This window comes from Solea solea, chromosome 6 (genome assembly GCF_958295425.1).
Source record: "Solea solea chromosome 6, fSolSol10.1, whole genome shotgun sequence".
NCBI lineage: Eukaryota > Metazoa > Chordata > Actinopteri > Pleuronectiformes > Soleidae > Solea > Solea solea.
In genome coordinates, this window is record NC_081139.1 from 21,575,387 (window position 1) to 21,599,624 (window position 24,238).

The 24,238-nt window shown below is 43.1% G+C and overlaps 2 protein-coding genes across 8 annotated transcripts in view; one reads left to right on the forward strand and one right to left on the reverse strand.

Moving 5' to 3' along the window:
- Window positions 1–9,506, forward strand: part of LOC131460700 (delta-type opioid receptor) — a 35,125-nt gene extending 25,619 nt beyond the window's left edge. The window contains exons 3-5 of one of the 2 annotated variants that reach the window (XR_009240403.1): window positions 434–524; window positions 6,664–6,778; window positions 9,492–9,506. The gene's annotated coding sequence lies outside the window, so the exon portion shown is untranslated. Of the gene's footprint in view, window positions 1–433; window positions 1,635–6,663; window positions 6,779–9,491 lie in introns of those variants that run through there. The other variant, XR_009240404.1, reaches the window with a different exon arrangement.
- Window positions 1–24,238, reverse strand: part of LOC131460698 (low-density lipoprotein receptor-related protein 1-like) — a 117,783-nt gene that overhangs the window by 32,618 nt on the left and 60,927 nt on the right. For 3 of the 6 annotated variants that reach the window (XM_058631410.1, XM_058631411.1, XM_058631409.1), the window contains exons 11-37: window positions 23,850–24,086; window positions 22,908–23,088; window positions 20,629–20,851; window positions 19,987–20,176; window positions 19,735–19,860; window positions 19,144–19,284; window positions 17,778–17,903; window positions 17,320–17,436; window positions 16,494–16,574; window positions 16,192–16,242; window positions 15,323–15,490; window positions 13,267–13,449; window positions 12,984–13,181; window positions 12,601–12,846; window positions 11,546–11,743; window positions 9,871–10,075; window positions 9,535–9,699; window positions 9,170–9,414; window positions 8,910–9,041; window positions 7,082–7,309; window positions 5,828–6,002; window positions 2,058–2,152; window positions 1,811–1,960; window positions 1,169–1,309; window positions 862–987; window positions 592–723; window positions 366–500 (exon numbers count right to left, since the gene is read on the reverse strand). In XM_058631410.1, the coding sequence (XP_058487393.1) occupies window positions 366–500; window positions 592–723; window positions 862–987; window positions 1,169–1,309; window positions 1,811–1,960; window positions 2,058–2,152; window positions 5,828–6,002; window positions 7,082–7,309; window positions 8,910–9,041; window positions 9,170–9,414; window positions 9,535–9,699; window positions 9,871–10,075; window positions 11,546–11,743; window positions 12,601–12,846; window positions 12,984–13,181; window positions 13,267–13,449; window positions 15,323–15,490; window positions 16,192–16,242; window positions 16,494–16,574; window positions 17,320–17,436; window positions 17,778–17,903; window positions 19,144–19,284; window positions 19,735–19,860; window positions 19,987–20,176; window positions 20,629–20,851; window positions 22,908–23,088; window positions 23,850–24,086 (4,395 nt within the window). The remainder of the gene's footprint in view (window positions 1–365; window positions 501–591; window positions 724–861; window positions 988–1,168; window positions 1,310–1,810; window positions 1,961–2,057; window positions 2,153–5,827; window positions 6,003–7,081; window positions 7,310–8,909; window positions 9,042–9,169; window positions 9,415–9,534; window positions 9,700–9,870; window positions 10,076–11,545; window positions 11,744–12,600; window positions 12,847–12,983; window positions 13,182–13,266; window positions 13,450–15,322; window positions 15,491–16,191; window positions 16,243–16,493; window positions 16,575–17,319; window positions 17,437–17,777; window positions 17,904–19,143; window positions 19,285–19,734; window positions 19,861–19,986; window positions 20,177–20,628; window positions 20,852–22,907; window positions 23,089–23,849; window positions 24,087–24,238) is intronic. The other 3 variants (XM_058631414.1, XM_058631413.1, XM_058631412.1) reach the window with 1 other exon arrangement.

Below are 24,238 nucleotides of genomic sequence, written 5' to 3' on the forward strand. Positions count from 1 at the left end.
AATAACATTTATGGTTTACTGGCATAAGTACATTTGTAATTGCTTTAAAATAAAAATCATTTGGTTTTTGGAATAAGAATTCATGTGGATGTTTGGCAGAGTCTTGCTTTACAGAGGCTGCCATCTTGTGCAGACATGTTTCTACAGCAGCTCTAACAGGTGTGCATTTGACATTTTGAAGTCTAACCTTACTATGTAAACAAGAGAGAATGGCACACAAATCCAATGCACACACCAACAAAGAAGCGGGAGGAAATGGCAGAGAGAGAGAGAGAGAGAGAGAGAGAGAGTGGGAGAGTGGATAGAGTGGATAGAGTGTTTACATCCACGCTGGTATGCAAAGGTGACTGCGAGGCGTTTCTAACCTGCTATCCAGTCAACAGCAATGCCCTCCACTCTGCCGATGCCATTAGTGACCACATCTTCTCTCCAGGTCTGGTCTCTCTTGGCCCTGCTGATGGTGCTCAGGCCCATATCTACCCAGTAGATGGTGTCATTGTCTGGAAAAAGGCACACAAGTCAAAGTAAGCAAAACACACATTATCTTGTATGAAAAAAATGGTATATACAGTATTGATTAAAAAGACTTACCAGCATGGAAGTCTATGCCGACAGCGAGGGATGTGCCCGACACTGGTACGAGGGCATCAGATTTGTCTAACGGGTCCAGAGGAATACCACGGATGCCCTCATGAACCGAGTACAACAGGAAAGAGCCAACTCCTACAGCAGAAATAAACAAAAAAAGCTTTGAAAAGTATCCTCCGCGTCACACGTTTATCATTGTAATCCGTGTCTTCACGCCCAAAATAGCCTCGATCAAGGACACAATAATGTGTATATAATAAGAATATGCTGTACCCTCACAAGACTGCTGTCCCGTGCGCAGGCTGTATCCTGCTGTGCACATACAGGCTCTGGTGGTCGGGGAGGTGGGGAGACACAGCTGGGAACAGTCCCCATTGTTATTACTGCAGAGATTGGTGCCTGGGAACACAAAAGCACGGGAACAAATGAAAGAGGAGTTAGAGACATAAACAGATGTGCTCTAGCTGAGGTAAACAGGGTACAAGCAACAAGCAAAAGAGTCCAGTGACGTGACAAGGACATGTCCCTGTCTTTTCTAAGCAACTTCATTTAACCCAAACTGTGGCTGCCAGCGTTGTACCTTTCTGCACAGTTTCATTGTAGATTTTCATGTGCATCATGGGGGACGTGCTGTTCCTCAGGACTTTCCAGTTCCCCCCATCCTTCTTGTTACAGGTTCCTATCTGGTCTGTTCCTTGATCTGCCCACCACAGCTTGTCTCCTATTGGACACATCGCACAAAAACATGACATTTAAAGACATGTACATAAACTCAGAACTTGGTCATGTCTGAACTTTCTACCCTCATACACCAGAGACTGAAGTTAAAGATATAATATGTAACATTTCTGCATTCAAATGTCTAAAAACAACAAGTCTGATGTTATATATTTTGTGTTCTTACATTAGCCAAAATGTCTCTAACAATGTTTAAATCCACCTGACTATGACTTTGACGACTAAAAACCTTCACAGACTTGTTTTAATCCATTAAAATCCATATTTCTATCCAAGGTAATAAAGGAAGGAAATATTAAGTACTGCTATTTAGCGTGTGTTGTCTTTTTTGTGTCAATAATCAACCGTGACTACTCATTGCCATGTGCTGTACAAGGTCATCAAACTAGGTCTTTTGTTATTGTTTTGAATGAGAGGCAACCATGGAGGCAACCTAGCGGCAGAAATTACATGCTGTGTAATTTAACGTTCCCTGAAGACCTACCCATGATAGCCAGAGCAGTGGCCTTGGTTAGTTTGCCCTTGACGCCCTCCAGCACCTCCAGTTCCGACCCGTCCAGTTTGCAGCGGTTGATGGTGCTATTTCCTGCGCTGATCCAGTAAAGCTGCTCTGTGTCAAAGTCAATAGAGAGACCTGGGAAACAAGAGACAGATCAGGTGTGTAAAAGGCCACCCTGTCACTGTGGAGTGCTCTGTAACGCAGTCACAGGAAAAGCTAGCGCATCGCTCACCGACAGGCCCTTTCTGGTTGGTGAAGAGGACGGTGCGGTTCATGCCGTCTGTGTTGGCCATGCTGATGTTGTCTCCGTCTGTCCAGTAGAGTTTCCTGGAGGGGGACAGACCGAGACAATCGGCAAAATACACAACCCATGAGCGACAGAAGGAGAACTTTCACACTGTTTTCAGAGCCTCTCCAGATATTGTAAGTGTTTGCACTCACAGTGATCACATTCACCAGCTTTACGAGAGCAAACTTGTCCTTCAAGTGTTGCCTGACTGAAGGAGCACTCTTACTAAAAGTGGGCACTTATAATTGTATGATTTGAAAAACAAAAAAAACACAACATTTTCTTCTGTTCAAAGAAAATAATTTCATTACCCAACATTAGAGTCAAAAAGTATCTTGAATTCATTTTGACAACCTAGTTTTTGTACTCCAGGTTGAATGAAGCAGATCATTATCTGGGTTAACAACAGCAGGAGAAGGTTTGGGGGGGTTGAGGCAAGGTGCCATTTCCTGAACATGAAAGAAGCAGGACACCTGCCCATTTACTCCATGTGGATTCTCTGGAGTTCCTTCTGCTGCGCTTGGAGCTCACTTGGACATTAATATGAGACTATACTTGGAAGCTGGTAGTAGAATCTCCAGATTTCACAGATACAGCCCTATTGGACAATCTTTGTGGGTCTCTGGATTTCAGTGCATGTCTGAAATCAGCTCACGTGACCTGAAATACACTGATAAGTCACAGCATTAAAACCAGCAACATATTTTACTGCCCTGACTGATTGTTTTATATAAGTTTTGGTCCAACTAAGTTCAACACAGGCTGTCGTCACCTCCGTCATTAGCGCCTGGTTTGCTTCCCTCAGTAACATCGTCACAACCTTCTCATAAAAGTGAGCAGGGAATTTATTACATTAGAGCAGGAACCATTAATCACAATTTACACCACCTGAAAAAAGGGGGAATGCAGATAACTTCAGACTCCACTCACACTAAACACAGCCAACACAGTCACTTACCCTCAGGCCAGGAATATTGATCACTTAGTTTCAGGACAAGGAGAGCTACGTCAAGCTTTGTGCCAACATCCATCAGACTTATAAATGCTTGATATACACCCTACACATTTATTTACTACTTTAAACAGATGATGAACTGTGAATACTAACTGCGGCTGGCCGATATATAAATTATAATGTGTAGCAATTTTCTTTTTAAAATGTTCTTATAAAATACAGTTGATAGTTAATAAACAGTTAATAATAACAAATGCGTTAAACAATGGCCTGTGTCTCTTGGTGCACTTACAATTATTTACATACACATACATATTAATTAATCAATGCAAATTAAAAAAAAAAAAGCTCAGGTGATGAATTAAAAATAAATGTATTTGAATTTCCATTCATTCACTCATGAATGAATGGAATTGAACAGAGGGTGAAGAAGTTGGGGCAAACAGGGGTAAACCTGTAATGGTAAAGTGAAAAAAAAAAAGGTAAAATGTATTCAAGGCATTTGTCATTCGCTCATTTATTCATTGATTTTTCTACTGTGTATTCAGTAAAGGTCGTGGGGGGGGGGGGGATTAATCTGGAGCCAATCCCATTCAATTCAACAGTTGAAAAAGATCCCTGTCTGACTCATCACGCCATTGTTGACTCTCTCTCTCCCACACTTTAACACAAACACCTTCCACTTGCGTTTAACTTGGTCTAACTCTTCATACACATGCAGAATAGACATACTTCATGTCAAATATGATTGAGCATCACTGTATTTTAGAATAGGTGCAGTCTGTGTTTAAAGGGTATCAATCCTCCAGTCCCATCACCCACTTCCTGTTGAATCCTCCCACATCCACCACACCCTTCATTTGTTTGTGAAGTTGCCTTTAAATAAAGTTTATGAAAGCATTTAATCTCCCACTCTGGCATTTTTAGTGCACACACACACACCCTCCCTGACTGTCTCTGGCTCCGCCCACTTGTGTACGTATTGCGGGCAGTTCGTTTGAGACGACAAACTAAGCATATGGATTTAGCATCTGCTTCTCATTTCCACCCCCCCCCTCCCCCCCCAGTGCCAACAACGCTCACATCAGACACATTCCTCAGCTTAAGTCGGCTCAGTCTTTTAAAGAGAGGAAGAAATATACAAAAAAAAATAACACACAAGGGCAAAAAGAAAACATCCTCTTCTTCATCCACCTCCAATACTGGAAAACAAACAAAGTCTATAAATACAGGGGCGATGGTTTGTCTCTCCTGTGCTGGCGAGAGAAGAGGCCCAGGCCAGGTTGGGGAGCTGAGGTGGGGGGGGGGGAGGTTTTGAGAAGGAAACCAGACAGGACAGAGAGAGGGGGGAGAAAAAAAAACCCTGGACACTGGCTGAGTAAGACAGGAGGGAACAAGATGTCAGATAAACACTCAAACAGAAATAGTGACAGAGAGCGACACAGACAGTCTCTCTAAATAATTCAGATAGTCAATCTGAGCACCGAGGCCGTCTTTAAAATTAGAAATGGAGCAAACGGGGGGGGAGAGATGCGTAAAAAAGAGAGATGGTATAAAAACGAAAGAGGGGCAGGAAACATTGAGAGTGAGTCCCTGAGTGAAGAACAGTCAGAGGTCAGTGAGCATTTATACCAGAACTCGTCTGCATGTAATCACTGCCTGCAAACAGAGGGGGGGCCTGGCAGCCACACACAGCCTGAGTGTGTGTGCACTTCCGTGTAGATGTAGGTGCAGCTTAAAGGTGAAATCAGGAGGGCGTCTAAGAGCGGCTTCATTTCAACAAAGTGCTTAGTGTTGTGTGTGTGTGTGTGTTTCCTCTTTAGGAGCTCCTTTGGTATAAACACAGACTTCTTCAGGAGCAGCAGACCACAGGGGGACCAAAGCTTGATCCTAATAAGGCGGAATCTCATTTCTGAGGCTCTGGTTAAAGCTGCAGTGCGTAACTTTGAGTGATTTATGCTGTTGCTGCATTTGTATGCTGTACCCTTCATCTGAAAACAGAGGGACCATTTGTGTGCATACAGCAGCGGCACAGGGGCAGGCGAGGTGTAGAAGCATTTATCCTGTCAAACAAACGTTTTCTGAGCAGTACAATTCACTTCTGAGATGTTTCATTGTGTTTTCAGTCTCACTTTACCAGCATAATAATGCTGTTGCCTCCATCTGTCTTGACGTATAACAGATCACTTCCTGTGTGCAGCACGGGAGGAAAGTCGCAGGGTGACACTTGATCTAAACACTGCTACACTGAGAAATAGAGAGACTGTTTCGTGCAACTGGTAGACTTAATCCATGGTTTGAATGTACAAAACATGTGTTTATGTTTAAATGTTACTCACTATAGTTTTAAGGTTACGATGAGGATGTGAATTGTGGTTCGGTAAAGGTTTGATTTAGTGGTGGACTGGTTTCGGTTGAGGTTAGGAATAAAGCTTGGTTTGGACCAGGGGTCTCGAAGTGAGAATCTAATCTGGTCAGGAGGTGAAAAAAAGGTTCCACAGTGACATTTGTGATGATATTTCACAGAAGTTCAACACAAATGTGTTTGTTTTTATATGGAACGATGTAAAATTCACAATAAAAAAACATTTATGATGCAAAATGAAGCTATAGACAGGCACAAGTCATTATAACGACATTAAGCCAATTGGAGGGCCGCAAGTTTGAGACCTCTGGTTTAGACTGTTCACATGAATGGAGGTCACTTCACTGTCCGAACAAGACTATCTGTGCAAACCTGTGTGTGTTTGTGACCTACCCCAGTATTGGATGCAGCACCAGGCAGTGTGGTTTGTCCAGCCCCTGGATGACAGCATTTTTGAAGGAGCCATCCAATCTGGCAACATTGATCTGTTTCTTATTGGCATCATAGCTGGTCCAGAACAGGTTCCTGGAAATCCAGTCCACAGCTAGACCATGGGCATTTGGCAGATCTGGAGAAGAGAAAGAAAAATACACACGGAGCCATGAACCAGCCTTGTCGTGTTAAATAAGAACCTAACATCCACGAATGCCTTGTGCCTCATCTGTCTTAAAAGTTTAATATCGGAGCGACATCTGCAGCAGATATAAAGGAAAATTGAAAACCTTCATAGTTCTGTGGACTTTAATGTGTCCATGAGATTTGTTGGAAATTGTGAACTCTAAAAAAACATTGTGAAATATGCCCTTGATTTGCTCTTTGTTTTTCACAGCATCACTCTTCCTGGGGCTTAATGATAACGGCCTTCTTGCAGTTGAGGAATGGATAACTGTTACAGTGAATTGTACCTTTCTTCCTCAAAAAGAAATAGGAACAAAAATGTCAAGATTGTTTATTTCTAAAGTGAGCTCATGTAATTTATCATCATAAGGACACAGATTATCTAATTAATTGATGAATGAATCATTTATTATTTTATAAATGACTCTGGGGTATAATCAGTATAAATGATCGTCACGCTTTTATCTTCACTGGGTTATTTCAACTGCACTTTCTCTGGTTTATGTATTTCGAGTTAAAACAAGATAAGTGGGAGGATCCTGTCACCATATTAATTGGCGTTTAGTAAAGCATGTTGGTATTTCTAAAACCGCCTACTCTCTGTTGTGCAGGACTTTCTCCCATCGTCCCATCGTCCCAGCATCACCTCTATCTACGGTGTTAACCAAAGAGGAAGCTGAGTGTGATGTTTCCGAGACAGAGATTGATGATGAGGAAATTTCTGAGGTGAGGCAATATACTGCATGTTTGAATTGATTTGCAATTTTAGGGCTGCTGCTGTGGAGGAAGAGACCAGAGAAATGCAGACTCATCCCCATGATGAAGTCGATGCATCTCAATTTGGGGAGAAAGGATCATCCAGCGCCTGATCGCATACAACTTAGTGCAAGAAAAGTCACCCAAAATGTAAAAAAAACCTCTAAAATCCAAAAGGAATATTGGAAAACATGCACCAGGGGACATTCTAAGCAACATATAATGTGATTAAAACACTATAATGTAGATTCTGCTGCGTTGCCTTATCCATACCAGCAGAGACCACAGTCTCGACTCCAGTGCCATTGATGAAAGCTCTCTTGATGGTCTGAGTGCGGACATCTGACCAGTAGATACGATGCTCCAGAGCGTCATAGTCCACCGCAGTCACGTTGTCGATGTCCGGCACCGTGAAGGAGATAATGTAGTTGTAGTACGGGTTGTCAATGTCCACTCCTCTGATCTCGATCTGACGGGCATACAGCAGGAACTGGCGAGACTCTACGGGGGAGAGAGGAGATGTTGACATGCATCCATCAGTGAAACACCAAAGCCACTGTGTGCAATGGGTTTAATCAAGCAATTTCAAATCAAAAGTCAACACGAATACCAGAGTTGTTGATTAGTGGTTGCAACATGGAGGGATGCATTATTTCTGCCACTTGCATTAACAGTCAGTTGAATCTCTGACTCTGATGATTGTGTCTGGCTGACTGTGCTGTAGCTGTGGCAGCGAGAGCTAATTCAGTCAGTGAAGATACATTACAGCAGGATTGGTCTCAACAGTCCGATCAACATTTAACTGCAGGCAATTTAAATGATGGACAGGAAAAGTGGGGAAAAGAAAGGGAGGTGAGGAGAGTAATGACAGTGTCGGGCTGAATCGGCGAAAACCCAACTAGGTGGGAGACGTGGAAGGTTGTGTCTGATGCCTGCATCAGACAGCATGGGGCTCTCCATTCCATTACCCCTGAAGATAATAGAAAGTGCTGCCTTGAATGCTAAACTCAGACACTGAATAAACGGGCCCACTCTCAGTTTTCACAGACAGACACTTCAATGCGCTCCAGCGCTGTCACAGCACAACACAGCAGCATCTCAAAGTGAGATTGTTTAATCCCTTCCTCTCACTCTCTCCATTTCACATATATACAAACAATAACACACACAAAATTCACAATCATCACTTCTGCTAGGACAGGGATTACAACGGCATCCAAGAGTGAAAAGCAGCTCAGAGGCTCACAGAAGGTATCAGTGTATGTTTATACAGCCACTGCATATAATTGTGCTTTGCAGTCATTGGAACACATAGAAACACACTTTAGACTGCTTGTTAATGCAAATATCTGGTGATTTAAGGAACTGTGAACATGACATGCTTGTTGGTGCCAGCTGGTCTAGGTATATCTATTGGGATTTTCTCACATAGCCGTTCTCTAGAGCAGGGGTGTCAAACTCAAATGACCTGGGGGGGCAATCAGCGTATCATCTGGTCAAGAGACCAGAAAATGTGGGGGGAAAACAGCTGTTCAAATAAATGGGTCGTTACCAGGCTTTTGCAGAGCTTGTTGATGAGCTGATTATTTGAATCACTTGTGTTGGAGCAGAGAAACACATGCAGGGCAGTCGGTCCCGAGTAACCAGGATTGAGAAACACTTCTATCACCCGACTGGCAGCTGTGCCTCAGCTGCACATTCTAAAGAGAAGGTCGGGGACCATGTTTTCATTATAACGTGATATTAAGGGGTGGGTCACATGATGTAATTGATTGGAGGGCTGCATGTGGCCCGCAAGCCACCAGTTTGACACTTCTGCTCTAGGGTTTACAGGAAAAAAATGAAAATAGGTAGTGAATAGTAGTGAACAAGGCAGAAAATGCCTTGTTGATGTACAGTAAGAGGTCAGAGAGGAATGAACAGGCTGGTTCAAAGTGAAAAAAGCAATTGTAACTCGCCAGAGTAACGTAAATAAAACACGACAGAAGCAAAGTATGTACAACATGTAGAAGCAGAAGACCACACCAAGTGCTACTTTCTTAGGTGTCCTAAGTGTGTACCTAATAAAGTGGCTAGTGAGCTTGAATGTGTTCATGCGTACCGTAGCATGTGCGTTTGTCAGGGCCCAGCTTCATGAGGTGAGGACAGGCACATGAGAACGTCTGATTGTAGTTGATGAGACAGAGGTGAGAACAAGGTTCTTTGCCATCTTTAGCTGCACACGGGTTCGGAGCTGGGAAGATATGAGCACAGAACTCAGTATACTCATTTATACTCAGTATGAACATGGTTTACACACGTTATAATAAATTAACCAGCTATAAACATTAAAGTTTTCGAGTATGTGTAGGTGATTCTCACCCTCGGGCTGTCTGGATGGATGATAGACTTGGAGGTCAAAAGGCTGTGTGTTTGTTCTCTGGACCACAGTGACATTGCTGCCAGTCCACTTGTTTGCCTTGGCCAGTGTGTTGGTCCTCCAGTCTGTCCAGTAAACCTCTCCACCATACATGGTGACCGCAAAGGGATGCGACAGATACTCGTGGCCCCTCAGAACCTCGATAAGGCCGGAACCGTCGTACTTGGCCGAATAGATGGCATCAGATCTACAAACAGCACAATTTACAGTTATATTTCTGCACATAAATGAACAGTGTGTGTGTGTGTGTGTGTGTGCATCAAGCACATGTGTGTATGTGTGTTCACTTTTGTGTCTTCAGTCTGACCTGGCATCGATCCAGAGGATGCGGCGCTCTAGATAATCTACAGTGAGTCCGTTCGGCCAGCCTCCATTGCCAGTTTCTTTGTGGATGGTCTTCCTGCCTTCTCCACTCATGGATGCTGCTTCAATTCTTGGCAAGCTGGCGTCCCAGTCTGTCCAGAAGAGGATTCTGCAACATAATACCACAACATGAACATGAGGTTATTAAAAAAACAACAAAAACGAGGTACAATATGTGCAGGAGGGGTTTGGAAGCAAAACATTTGGTTTAGTTTAAGATGTTGTAAAGTGGGCTGTGTTTATTTGAGTGGGACATAAGAGTAAGCAGCGCGGTCGTTACCCATCCCGGGGGTCTAAGGCAATAGCTCGAGGGTGCTCCACCTCCCCGGCCAGCAGTGTAGTCCTCATGGTGCCATCCAGCTTGGCTACTTCAATCTGATCCAGGTTGCTTTCCACCCAGTAAATGTTTCCTGCTATCCAGTCAACTGCCAGGCCCTCGGGAGTAGCCAAGCCATACTGGATTACTACATCAAAGCTGGTTAAAGCTAAAAGGAAGACAGAAAAGACAGGACACATGATCAAATAAAGATAACTTGTTTTTAGTCATGTATGTCTTTCTTTCTTGCTTCCTTCCTTCTTTCTTTCCTCCCTCTAAAGTAGTGACCTGATTTTCCTCCAGTAATCAAGCTCATTAGATTCTCAAGCTAACACTGCATCACAAACTGTAATTTCTTTACTCAAATTACTAGATGATGTTGTGTTTTTCAGTATGGACAGAGCAGGGGTGTGTGTGTGTGTGACTGGGCTGTAGAAAATCTGAATACGTGATGTCCTGTGGGACTACAGAGAGAGTCTTCCCAGTCTCTTTCAAACCCTCTCATTTTCCGTCACATCCCTAATCACAGGGACATGTCTAATTATTTGTGATGAGTCATCATCCCGCCTGCCTGCTGCAAAAACACACAGTTGCTATACTCTATGTTGCCTGTTGGTGTTGCCTGGTAAATATTGCTCATAACAACCACAACATGCAACATGACTTCAGTGTGGATTGCTGCAGTGATGATAGAGGCTTTACCTTACACGACACATCACCAGCAGCATTAGTGTAGCTTCATAAAGAAACAATTCTACATCTGATCTGACACTAGGAATACAGCTGTTTCCATTACAGCAGCCAGACTCAATTTGAGTTTGTGTGCCAAATAAACAGCTTCCTCAGATTAAAGGGCTGTAGCGTGCGACCAAAAGTCTTTCAAGCGTGACTAAATCTTTTCTGAAGTGGTGCACCTTGCATTTTTTATGTCCACACCTTGCAGCCTGTGTTCTCCATCCACAATTTTCCAAACTCGCACTCAAGTAAGGACAATGTCGTGGTCACAACCAGTCAAAGACAGAGAAGGGGTGGGTCTTTGTCTCCGACTGGCTCTAATCCAGATATTCCCATACACTGCCCCCTGTGTGTGTGTGTGTGTGTGTGTGTTGCAGTCATGAGAACGGTGATCAAGGAGAATACACAGCTACAGATACACTGTATACCTGCTACAAAAGGTCCAGGATTTCCATATAACTACCTAAAAATGCACATTATATAATATGTAAACATTGTTCTTTGACACAACATTGCTCCCACTGTTAAGACAGTAATACTCACTACTGTAGACAACATTACACTATATTTATGCTACAAGTAAAGACTCATTTACGTATACCGTATTCTAATTTAAAATCATTTAAACATGCAGTAAGTATGTTTAATATTTTAATTTTTGGTAATTTTCGAATAAGAGACAGAGAGGCAGGAATGCAGAAAAGAGCCACAGGAAAGAATTAAATCCAGGCTGCTTTAGACGCCTGCAGCTGCAGCTTTATCAGGTGAGTGACCCCTACAGACTTTGTTCTGACAGATATTATGTATATTATGCAGGTTTATCTGGTGAATTAAATAATATCAAAGAAGTGGAAATCACTATTGGCAAAAGAATTGAAGTCCTTGTGATGTAGCTAACACTCACCTCCATTTTCAGACAGCTTCCCACGATAGATCTTATCCTCCACCACGTCAGTCCAATAGAGGGCACTCTGGCTAAGATGGAAGTCAAGGGCGATGGTGTTTCTTAGGCCTGGCACCAACACACTGAACTCCCCCTTATTCAGATCAATGCGGCGGATCTCATGGCGGTTTGAGAAGATGATAAAAGGCTTGAAAGGATCTGTGCAAAAGAAGAGGGAAAAAAATCAGAGGCAATCTTAAAAAGGGAAACCAGCCCGATGGTTAAAGTTTAAAACCGTGTGCTTGGTCACAGTTCGTTGTTACTGCTCCATTACAGCTCTGCTGGAAAACACTGCAGCCATGTTCCACTGCAGTGTTTAACAGAGGCTGTTGAACGTGGCTCTAATCCCGGGTAATTAAAACACAGTGTAAATAAGACAGGAGTTATCTGTACCTAACAGGCAGCCAGACAGACAGACAGCAAGATGAATGACGGGGGGTTAGTGGATATTCTCTAAGACCTGGCAGCGAAGAGCTCAGAAATACCTCCTCTCGTCTCATTTACAGTTTCTACGAGGACAAAACCTTTTTCTTTTCGTAAATGATCAATTTGGAAGTGGATTTAATGTTACTGACCCATTTCCATTATTCACCACTTCCTCTCGTCATGTCATACATAAATATTTGAGATTTTGTCCTACAAAGCTGATAATGGATAATAATAATAAAGTGAACATAGTGAATATTTCCCTCCTCCCTTGTCATATCCTAGTGTGAATGACACTCTTGTCTCCCCTGCTCTGTCTATTGTCCAAATAAGTATCAGTCTTTGGCGTTCGTGGCTGCTCTGACCACACTGCTTCCTGCTAACGGCGGCTGCTCCTCAGCACAAATCCAGACCTAAACCACACTTCTTGACTCTCCAATCCTGCAATCCTGAACCCTGACAAAGTGCAGAAACAGGTCACTTCTCAAACTTCCTACAACTACCACCATCAGTCACTTTCTGAGCTTCTTCACTAGTGTCTTTTGATTTCCCCCAAACCTTCATCTTCCCCTGCTGTACTGTGTCCTTACCTGTGCTTTTGCAGTTCTCCATGTCAGGCTCAAGTTCCCAGCCCTCATAGCACGAGCATTTCACACTGAACTTGTCCTGTTCACAGCGCTGACTGCATTTAAGGTGTTTGGCACAGAAGCTCTGGATCTGGCAGGTCTTGTTGTTTGGCCCTAATTCCATGCCCAGCGGACAGGAACAGATCACACCTTCCCCGGGGGCCACTGTGCAGTTGTGGCTGCAGTCGCCATTGTCCAGTGAGCACAGGTCTGTAAGACAGACATTTAGAGAATGACTGATGCAAGGAGAAGCCACAGAGATGTTAAGAAGCTCCAATTTAAGATGCCAGAGTTTAACTTGCTGTGGAGCTCCCGTCTGAAGCTCCGATCACTGCTTTGTCTCTTACCACAAAGTTTCTCATCAGAGCCATCTGGACAATCGTTTTTGCCATCACAAAGTTTCTCCGACTGCAGACAGATGGTGGAGTCGTTGGCGCACACATGATGAGAGAGCTTACACATCAGTGCCTCGCAGTTGTCCTCATCTGAGTTGTCCTCACAGTCACTGTCACCGTCGCACACCCATGCTTTGCTGATGCAGCGTGCTATAGGAGGAGGATTGTGTTACTTTAACGATAACTTCATGCACTTTACAAAGTACTTGAGCATTTGAAGTCATGGTCTCCTCACCAGAGTCCCTGCAGCCAAACTTGACAGCCGGATCACACATGTGTGTGACGCCCTCGCAGTTCTTTTCATCACTCAGGTCCATACAGTCAGTGTCGCCATCACAGCGCCAACGCAAGGGAATACAAAGGCCGTCCATTCGACATTGGAACTCATCTGTGTGACAACCACCGGGAGGACGTGTGGCTGTGGAGAGGGAGAGAGAGAGAATAATGAGACTCAAGACGTGAGTCACTGTTTTCCCCTTGTTGCTTGTATAAATCAAATCAGCACACACACAACCTTCAGCAAAGACAAAGTGTTTTAAGACCACGAAAACAAAATGTAATCAGAAATCCTGGCAGCAACACGTCGTAACACCACCAGGGGCTTTTGTCTCACTCTTAATAGGTGCATAATTCCTAATGGTCAATTATAAGTGAACATTTCTTTTATCTCATGTCATCATTTTAAAAAAATGTTAGTGCATCAGTCCCTTCAGCAGTAAATATTAGCGCCATGAGAGTGGTGTCAGTGTGATGAACGGGGACCAGGGACTTTTTACATCTGCACACTGAAATGTAAACACTACCTTTGAAATCAGCACTGAGTGCACTTCATGGGACACACAGTGTTTCAGTGTAGAGATGCAACCAGCCACCCGTGATCATAACAACCCCCTTCGTTCCATAAATACTTGAAAATATGACTGGCAAATAGATTGTAAATTGTGGCTTTTATAGGTGACAAGTTTCTATTTTTAGAGAGAGAAAGGTATATGTGTTCGCTAGTCAACAGGGGAGGTGGAAACTGAAATGCATTTCCTTCTTCACAGTGAATTCTCCCCCACTAAGAGTCTCATATTATGAAGAACCTACGAAGAAAAGCCCAATTTTTCTATCATTTATTCACAAAGAAAACCTAGAACTTCTACATCAGTGAAGGGACGGCAGTTGTTACAGCTGCTGAAATATCTGCCTGAGGGAATCACTCTCAGAAAAGATTTTAAGAATAACTGGGACTTCTGATGTTTACATGTAATGTGAATGACGAATATGTAATACATGTAAAAATATAATATATAACACAACATGTGATGAAGTTGTTGATGTGCAAAATGAAACTGTGTCTATAATGCAACGTCTTTGGCATTTTCATGTCCAGAGGTGGGATCAAAAGAAAACGTCCATCATTAGTGGGTTTGTCAGCTGCAGTCAAAATATCAGCTAACTCATTTTTTTTTTTTTTACACACATTTTTACATTGAGACAACACTTTTCTTGGCTGAATGCACCATAAATCAACTTCATTGTCACAATTAAAGTGTGCAGCATCGTCTAGTACTGCATGAACAAGGACAGGAAAACAACATGTCGATGAAAGCGAAAGTGAATGCGATGCAGACACCTCGTGTGACATTTCTAAATAGATAACTCTCATCTTTTCATATTAAGGGGAACTTGAGAAACATTAATTTATAATTCAAAAGGATCTCTTATTAACCTAACATTTACATTTTTTATTTTTTTTTTAAGACACAGTAATCTGCTGTGGTGAAGGTTCCCAATGTAGAAGTAGTAGTAAGTCACAGCATTGACAAAGTCAAAAAATAACACCCAACAGTGAGTGTATTTACAGTGTATATATGCTTCCAACTTTTGTTTGAGGAAGACCCTTTTCTATTCCAACATAACTGTGCCCCAGTGCACAAAGCAAGGACTATACGGACATGGATGGACACGTTTCGTGTGGAAGAACTTGAACAGAGATTGTGAGCCAGGTCTTCTCGTCCATCACCAGAGCCTGACCTCATAAATGCTCTACAGAATGAATGGACACATTCAAAATCTTGAGAAAAGTCTTCAAAGAAGTGTGGAAGCTGTTATAGCTGCAAAAGGGGAACCAACTTCACATTAAAGTACTGTATAAGTATTTGAATATGTCATTACACTCCCTGTTTGTGCAATGGTCAGGTGTCTGCATATGTCTGTCCACTATAACCAAAAATAAGCCAAAAACTTCTGAAGAGGAAAAGGGAATAATAGTAAACGCTGCCTGATCAGCAGGTTCAGACACTGACCCTGGTTGGTGCAGTTTGCGTGGGTCTCGTCGCTGTAGTCCCCACAGTCATTATCTCCATCACAGGTCCAGTAATCTGGTATGCAGCGTCCGCTGTTACATTTGAACTGAGCGTTGGAGCAGGAGTGACTACAGCCTGCCTCATCACTATTGTCCCCGCAGTCATTATCTGGAAAACAAACACAGTCAAACAATCCCCACTCTCGCACAGTCTCCAGGTGCCCAGGGCCTCAAAAAGGGAGAAAAAAATCTGTACATCAAAATGCAAAATAAGTTTGTGTGAATCTTTTTTTTTTTTTTCCACAATTAACACAGTGACAGTACAAATACATATGACATAAATAATGAGAGATGAAAATTAAAGTAATGTCAGAAACTGCATAGATCAGACCATGCACCATGAGGGAATGTACCCAGCACTGATACATTAAGCTTGGCAGGAGAGCATCATAAGCACTTACATGCCCATAAGGACACTAACTAGCATAAATCTCATCCTTCTTTACTTAATTTCATAATCATTAAGATAGAAAGATACAATAATCTACAAATAATCTCCTCATCATTTAACCTGGCATCAAATAGCTACACCAAATTACATTGAGATGCGGTGATTTGATTGCAAACACAACAAATTAATTCTGGCTTTCTGCTATATTTATCCAACTGAGTAATGCACTTTTTGCTAATTTGGCTTCAGACCTGTGTGCAGCAGACTAAAAGAATTACAGTGGTGTTGGCCCCAGCTTGCGATGATGTTCACTTTGCAGTAAAGCAGCCCTGAACTCTTTCTCTCTTTTTTCTTTCAGACCTAAAGATAGTAAGGCTAGCGTCATGGCTGTTATGGTGCATGTTGATCTATGCACTAACCGGGCAGGTTTGGACAATTCAACTCATCAGAGCCGTCCCCACAATCCTTTTCTGAAAGACAGAACCAACGGAAGACAGCAGAGTGGGCGAACGGCACAACACAAGACAAAAACAACAACGCAACACAACAAAAGACAGGAAAGAAAGGTGACAACACAACAAAACAACAACAACAACAACTACTACATACAGGGTGACAAAAACGAGGGGTGTGTGCCAATATGAGGCTGGTGGCGACACGAGAACATGGGGAGTTGCCACTGTAAACAGGAGGATAAAAAGCAGAGAGAGCGGACACTAACCGTTATCGCAGCGCCAGTTTATGTTGATGCAGCGTCCGTTGTTACAGGTAAACTGGGTGAGTGGGAAACATGTAGGGTAAGCTGTGGACAGAACAAGAGTTCAGACATCAACATCGAAACAGCCTCTTCACGACAGCTGCTATCAGTGGCGTGCACGCCTGGTGCCCTAATGGACAAAAACGTAGCACGCTAAACTGCCCTCTGAAGTGTTATATATCCATCTATCCATCCGTTTTCTACCGCTTTATCCTGCACATGAGGGTCGTGGAGGGTGCTGTGCCAATCTCAGCTGAGGGTACACCCTGCACTGATCGCCAGTCCATCACAGGGCTACATAGAGACAAACAACCATTTACTCTCACACTCACACCTACGGTCAATTTAGAGTGAGCAGTTTGCCAAACCCATGAACACACGGGGAGAACATGCAAACTCCATGCAGAATGGCCCTTGTTCTGACCGGGTCTCGAACCCCGGTCTTCTCGCTGCAAAGGCAAGAGTGCTAAAAATTTATTGTTTCTAAAGAAGGGCCTTTCTACTGGAGAAAACTGATGCAGTGCCCTATATGATGCCCTGTCCTCTGGGTGCCCTGCCAATCAAACAGGGTGTCGTTCTCCTTAGAGGACATAATATTCAGTGCTGTATAGAAAATGCCCATCTTAAAATATAAAAAGTGACACTGTAAAAGATGTCTCTGTATACCTGTGTGAGAATGTGGGAGTTTCACAGTAGGTGCCCTTTTAATTTTAGTAGGTGCCCCATGGATTTCCAAATGTCTGTGCACGCCACTGGCTATTATATACTGTATTATAGACTATAGACTTACCACAGGAGGCAGGTTCATCTGACCGATCACCGCAGTCGTCATCGAGGTCACACGTCCAGGAGAGAGGGATGCAGCGCCCGCTCGCACACGAGTACTGATTAGGTGGGCAGGTACGTGCTAAAAAGACAACATTCACGTGAAATGTGAGTGGGGTCGCGAAATTCTGGGAATTTTCAAAATGGGAAACTTTCCGTGGGAATTTACAGGAAGAAACTGGACATTTTCCAAATGCTTGGGAACTTAAATATAGTTGGTGAATGATATATTGTACTATAATCTATATATATCTCTATATACAAATGAATCGGTATAATTATGCATGTCTGCTGTGACACAAAATTTCCAAAATTCCCAACCTAACATTCCCATGGAAATTTACTGGGAATTTTCCGCCCCTTTGCAAAGCCTAAATGTGAACTACAAAGACTTCATTGGAGTATATGCGCGTGTTTGTGTACCTGAGCAGGTGGTGTTGGACTCGTCCTCGTCGTTCCCACAGTCGTTGTCCCCGTCACACAGCCAGCGCAGCGGGATGCAGCGGTTGTTCTTGCACTTAAATCTGTCTGTGGGGCAAGTGTGCTGGTCTGGAGAGAAGAAAGGACGCATTGAGCGCATCAAGAAGGTAATAGAGGAAAATGAGCGGCCGTGTGGGGGAGGCCGGCGACTCATGGAAAAGAGGTGAAAGAGTGGAGAGAGAGCTGTGACGTGCACATGAGACGGCAGATACTCTAGCTGCTTTGGACTGGGTTTCTGTTTTGTCAGGAAGGGGAGCGCGTCTGCGCCCTGACCACAGACAGACAGACGAGCAGACAGAGCGCTTTAACAGATTTACAGACATTGCTACATTCCTCCCAGCGCGCACACGCACACACTGTGTACTCACATATACACACAATTTGTACGTATAAACACACGCTCACACAATTCAGACTCTGCTCTCTCGTTTCATTCCGGCGTCACCAGACTGTCAAATTCAGACTGCCAGAGGTCACTTGACTCAGGATCAACAGGAGTTTGGAGATTCTTTCCGATCATTATTCAAGACCACAGCCTTTCATTTTGAGAGCATTATTTCTTCATTTCACATTCAGATTTTTGCAATGTCTTCCTTAAAATCCCTGCCCTTTCTCTCAAATCTATCTCGTTTGTGTGCAAATCTGCTGTGCTCCATATTGTTGCTGCACAAATGTCCTGTGGTGTGTGAGTTCAACCAGTAGTTAATAATGCTATGGTATGACATTTGTATGGAGGATAGACCATTTTATGGCCATGATATTGTCACTTAATTCACAGAAGTTTTATCCATTCCAATCTCAGCAGCACATTTAAAAACAACATTGTTGGCCAAAGTGCCGTACAGTAATACATACTGAGCACGTCAAAAAATGGAAATTATGTACAGGTGTTCTTCCCACTCTCTTTTGGTGGCATTTATTTCATATTACCTGCGTTTGATATGACTGGTCATATGAACGTCACTGTGCAACAACAACTCTCTTCAGTGTTTGTACAGAATATTAATGTTAACTCTCCGCAGACATGTAGATAACTCACATGTTGATTATTTTGTTCACAGTTTATTCCCATTTACAAAAAAAAAACCCTGTCTCCCTCTTTCACTCCCAGTGGCACCTACAGTCTGCGTCTGTTCATCTTTCTGCTCTACTTTCTCTCAGAATGAAGTCCTGTACTGTGTCGCTCTGTTATCCGTCTATAAATGCAAGGAACTCAACAGTGAAAAGTTTGGATTGGACTGATTGCGACATCTCTATTCATCTTGTTACAGTGTCTCTTATGTGTGCATGAATGGGTGCAGTCACTCACGGCACAGCTCGGGAGCCTCGTCACTGTTGTCCAGACAGTCGTTGTCTCCGTCACACTTCCAGCGCTCCTGGATACAGCGGTTGTTCTTACAGGCAAACTCTCCAGGCTGGCACTGGGGAGGGGGCACGTAAGACGGGTTGGCTGTGGAGGGGAGAAGTCGCGGGACAAAGAGAATGTGGGAGGAGAAGAGGTCACACAGGGCATGGAAAGAGGCACAGTGAAGTTTTTCGATTTCAGGCGCAATTATGTGAAAACTAACAGGCCATCAGTCACTGCTGAGCAGAAGCTGCATGAAACGCAAGACATGAGTCAACAAAAACAACAACACTTTGCACGTTTGTTGTCATTTTATGTCGTCTTTTACAACAATATTGTAAACTTCACATAGGCCCAGTTTACTGTGGGCCAGTCTTACACTATGCTGCTGTTTTTGTGGTAACTAATGTCTGCATTTGCTCAAAGATTAAGTGGCAAAACCAACAGTCACTGTCACACAGCTTGACTCACACTAGAAATAAAACCTTGCATGTATGTGACAGAGCAAAATTAGCACCATGCGAAATATCCACTCGTTCCACAACACACACACACCTTTACAACTGGTGTTGTCAACTGGGTCCAGTATTTGGTCTTCTGCACACGCACACTGTCGTCCTCCTGGTATCGCCAAACACAGACTGCTGCATCCTCCATTGTACACACGACATGCATTGGAGCCTGTAAATTAAACAGATGAATGAGTGTGCAACCTATTTTTTGCTATTGTAACTTTTCCATAACGTGGATCGATGACTGGATCAAAGACCGGTCTACTGTATCTGTGTGTGAGGAGCTGCTCTTCACCTTGCTGCTGCTGATCGTCGTACATCCGGATTTCGAAGATGGGCGGTCGCTCATTGCGCAAAACAGTGGCTACGCCGGTTGTGGTGTCCAATTTGTAAATGCTGCCACTGCGGTACTCGTTCCAGAACAAGAAGTGTTTATAGTGGCACAGGCCAAAGGCGTGGTTCAGTTCCTGACCTTCGTACACCGTCTGGTAAGAAAAGACAGACGGTGAACTTGAAATCTAATGCTGGAATTTGTAATAATGCTACACTTAAGGCCATTTGGAACTTATCTAAGCAAAGATGGAATTTAAAGTAGATCTATAAATCACTGAGGCCCTAAAATACTCATTTCTGTTAAGCTCAGACTGGGAGTGTAAATATTTAGATTTATTTAGAACTAATGTAACATTCCATTTTCTGGATTACACATTTCAAAAGCTTGAAACACGACCATTAAATCAAAATATAACCAACACATGGGCCATTAAAAATTAAATATAATCAGTTCAGCCAGAAGGAGTGACCAGTGTTTAAAACAGCAATGCAAGACCACAGACCCTGGACTGCATTGTGATGGACCACCCAAAACTTTCCATTCCAGTGAAACGCTCTGACTCTAACATGCAGTAAAATAATGGTGAAGATAGCAGACGCTGACCTTGCGCTCAGAGCTGTTCAGATACACCATCTCGATGCGGTCGTAGAAGGCATCCACCCAGTAGAGGATTCCTTGTGGGATGTCCAGACTCAGGCCGTTGGGCCACAGCACAGTTTTGCTTGTGAGGAACACGTTCCTGTTGGAGCCGTCCATCCACGCACGCTCAATTTTGCCCCGCTTGCTCTCTTTGGGGTCTTCCTCCCAGTCTGTCCAGTACATCCACCTGAGGACGCATCAGAGTTGCTGTTATAAGTTTGCACTGAAAGACACAATGGACGGGACCATCGTGGGGGCATCTTGAAGAATCTCTTAGTGTTATCAACAAATGCGAAAAGTAGTAAGAACAAACATTTTATCCATCTGCCTTCAAGCAAACAAAACTTTTAAAAGCACCCAACACGGCAGCTCCACAGTTGATCTGCCCACAGGCAAACAGGCAGTGTTTGTCACCAGGAACTTAATGACATGCCAATCTCCACCTGATCTCCTGCAGCTTAGCCTGTGAGCACTGGCTGTTCACATTCTGTATAACTAGAAACCGTCCCCCTCTGCCGGAATATGACTGACATCAACATTAACTTTTAATATTTCCTTTTCCACTTGTCTCTTTTCTCTTCCTTTCCTTTCAGCAAATGTCTCCTCCCGCTCCTTCCTCTGGCTCAGCCTGATTGATCGCAGGCATTAGTGTAGGCAAGTGTCTTTCCCAGGGGATCATGTGGACACACATTGTGCTCTCACTCTGCAATCCAAAGAGCGTGTGTGCGTGTTTATGAGCACGGGCGTCGCAGAAAGAGGAAGAGAGAGAGGGGTCACGTCAATTAGACCTCATTTTTTTTTACACAACTACATTAAGAGCTTTTTGAAAGAGAGCCAGAGAGATGTGTCTGCGTGTTATTCAGCTGGTAACAAAAAAAATATCTATAATGCAATGCTCAAAATAGCCGGTCTGTTTTAATAAATAGTGTGTGATAAATGTGGCCCGAAAGGGAAATTCATTCACCTCATTGTTTATTAGGGATGCATAAATTCTGCTCAGGGTGCGTCTGCTGTTCACACCACCCTGGTGTTTACCAGAGCCCAAAATGGCGACGTTTGAAAATGCTGCTGTACTGAACACTGCAGAGGAAATGATCAGTTTCTCGTTTACATGGGCACACACATGTCCACTGTACCCAATTACTCATATATTACACGTTTTTGGACATTTTGCTGATATCGGATATGCCGGTATATTGGGAGCACTTGGGCTGATAACCCGTACCCATATATGTCTTTCCTTTTCTGGTCATGTAGTGAAATTAACATAACATAATGAAATAATACTAATTGAATTACTCAATTAATCGGTTTGAAGCTTTTTTCATGATTGAAACAAGATTTCTGATTGTTTCAGCTTCTAAAATGTCCATATTTTCTTCAGTTCTTTGCTCCATATAACAAAGAAATCATTAAAACTCAATCCTTTTGGTTTGTGGACAAAACAAGACATTCGAGAACGTCATCATTTCCCGGTTTGACATACACTTATCAACCTTTTTTTAACATTTTACTTTTACGATTTCTCGATTAATCATGAAAGTAATCGACAGATTAATCGATTATGAAAGTAATCGTTAGTTGCAACTCTACAGCAGATATAAAATATCTTTATTGTGCATCAAAAGTCGAGGAGGCAGCAGCTTTTTCAGTCTATTTTAGCCGTGAGTCATATTGGCCTGTTTGCTGATAATACATTTTAAAGTCAATATCTGCCAATATCGACACAAATTACTTGTGATACAGAGCTGAAATCTGGGTGCAGACAGTATTTATCTGCAAATGAAATTGTAGAATCACAAGCAGAAAAGACCACCCTTTTTCGTGGCATTCTGGCTCCTGATAGGATAAAATGTTGTGGAATCCTAAAAAAAAGGAGGTTTCTCCCCTGAGACTAAGAAACCCGTGAAAATTTCACTGACAGCAGCTTTGATGAAGACTCAGTCCTCGCAAGAGGTGAATATTTGAACCAACGACAGCTCAGACACAAAGTGAAACTGAGAATGGTAAAAGGGTGATGCGTTGTGAGAGATGAGATTTTATCTCATGTGAGACCCGATACACTGTATATTTCATGACCGCAAATAATCACACGTGGGCATGCATGCATTATATTTCATTAAGTACCCATCATCATAATTTCAAGTGCTGCTTCAAACCTGCACCTTTCTGTCACCTTTTCCTAGTCTGGGACAAAAAACCCTCAAGCTCCATGGCTCCCTCCAGCTGTCTGTCCCCCTTACCCATGCAGAGGATCCACAACGATGGCGCGGGGGTGAGTCATTTTCCCCTCGATGAGGGTCTTGCGCGTCTGTGAAGCCTTTTCCAGCCGAGCGACGCTAATGGTTTTCTTAGGCCCGTCGTCTGTCCAGTACAAGTTATCTGCCATCCAGTCCACGGCTATGCCCTCGACCGTGTGGATTCCTGGAATAGACACAAAATGGTTGAATGTTGTGAGAAGGGTGTTTCTGCAAGACAGACAGAAACCTCACTTACCCTAAAGTGTTTTCAAGAGTAATGCTTAAAGATATATATTTATACAGCGCCTTTCTAGCCTCCATGACCACTAAAAGCTGCTTTATTCACTCACTCACTCATTCATACAGTTTCATACCCATTCACATGCTGTCGGCACAGCCATTAGGTGTCTTGCCCAGGGATCAATGCCTATTAATGCATGTATTTATACAACCCTCCAAACTTTATTTTTAAATTACTATTAGTATGTCATTTTGTCTTTATAGTTAATAAAAAGCCTCAGGTTGTTTGTCTCCACTTGTCCAAAGAAATAATTACAGCCAGCAATTTTTTAATATAAACGTTCAAATATAATCTGTTACATTCCAGATTATATTTTGTTCCCACGAGTTCACACAATGAAAAAACAAGTCTATCAGCTCCATTCTACTGTATTTCTCAGTAGCGTGGTGTTCGGATCTCTTGTTGCCATGCAAAAGTGATTCGTTTTACATCAAGACAGACGGAGGCAATGGCATATTTGTGCAAAAGAAAAAACATATGTGTAGCTTTAACTAAATGTTAAGCTTGTGAAGTAATTACAGACGCACTCATTTTCGAGTCCTTCTACGTGTAAACTAAGTTTCAGACCCAGCGTGGAGTCCCTGCTTTCACATCGTTTTCTGCCATGTCTTTCCTGTCACATGATGAAAATGACGTGGCACTACCTTCCTTCAGAATGGTGTCCCTCTCCGTTCCGTCAATCTTCTGTCGCCCAATGATGTAACTGGTGGCGTCGGCAAAGTAGATGAACTCGCTCTCAGAGTGAAAGTCCAGAGCTCTGGGGTTCATCAGGTTTTCTATGGGGATCATGTACTCGTCCGGCACCTTGGCATTAATGTCCATGCCCCGGATGACCCCTGGGCGACCTTTACCGTAGACCAGGAAGAGCTCATGTTCGGGTTCTGTGGCAAACACAGGAAAACAAAGACAAGAGTGAGGGGGGTGGGACTTGAATCAATATCGTTATCTGTAATTGTATATTAATAACAATGTGTATTGATCAGAGAACTAAACAACACGCGGGGTCAGCAAAAGCCCCAAGTGAAAATGAAGT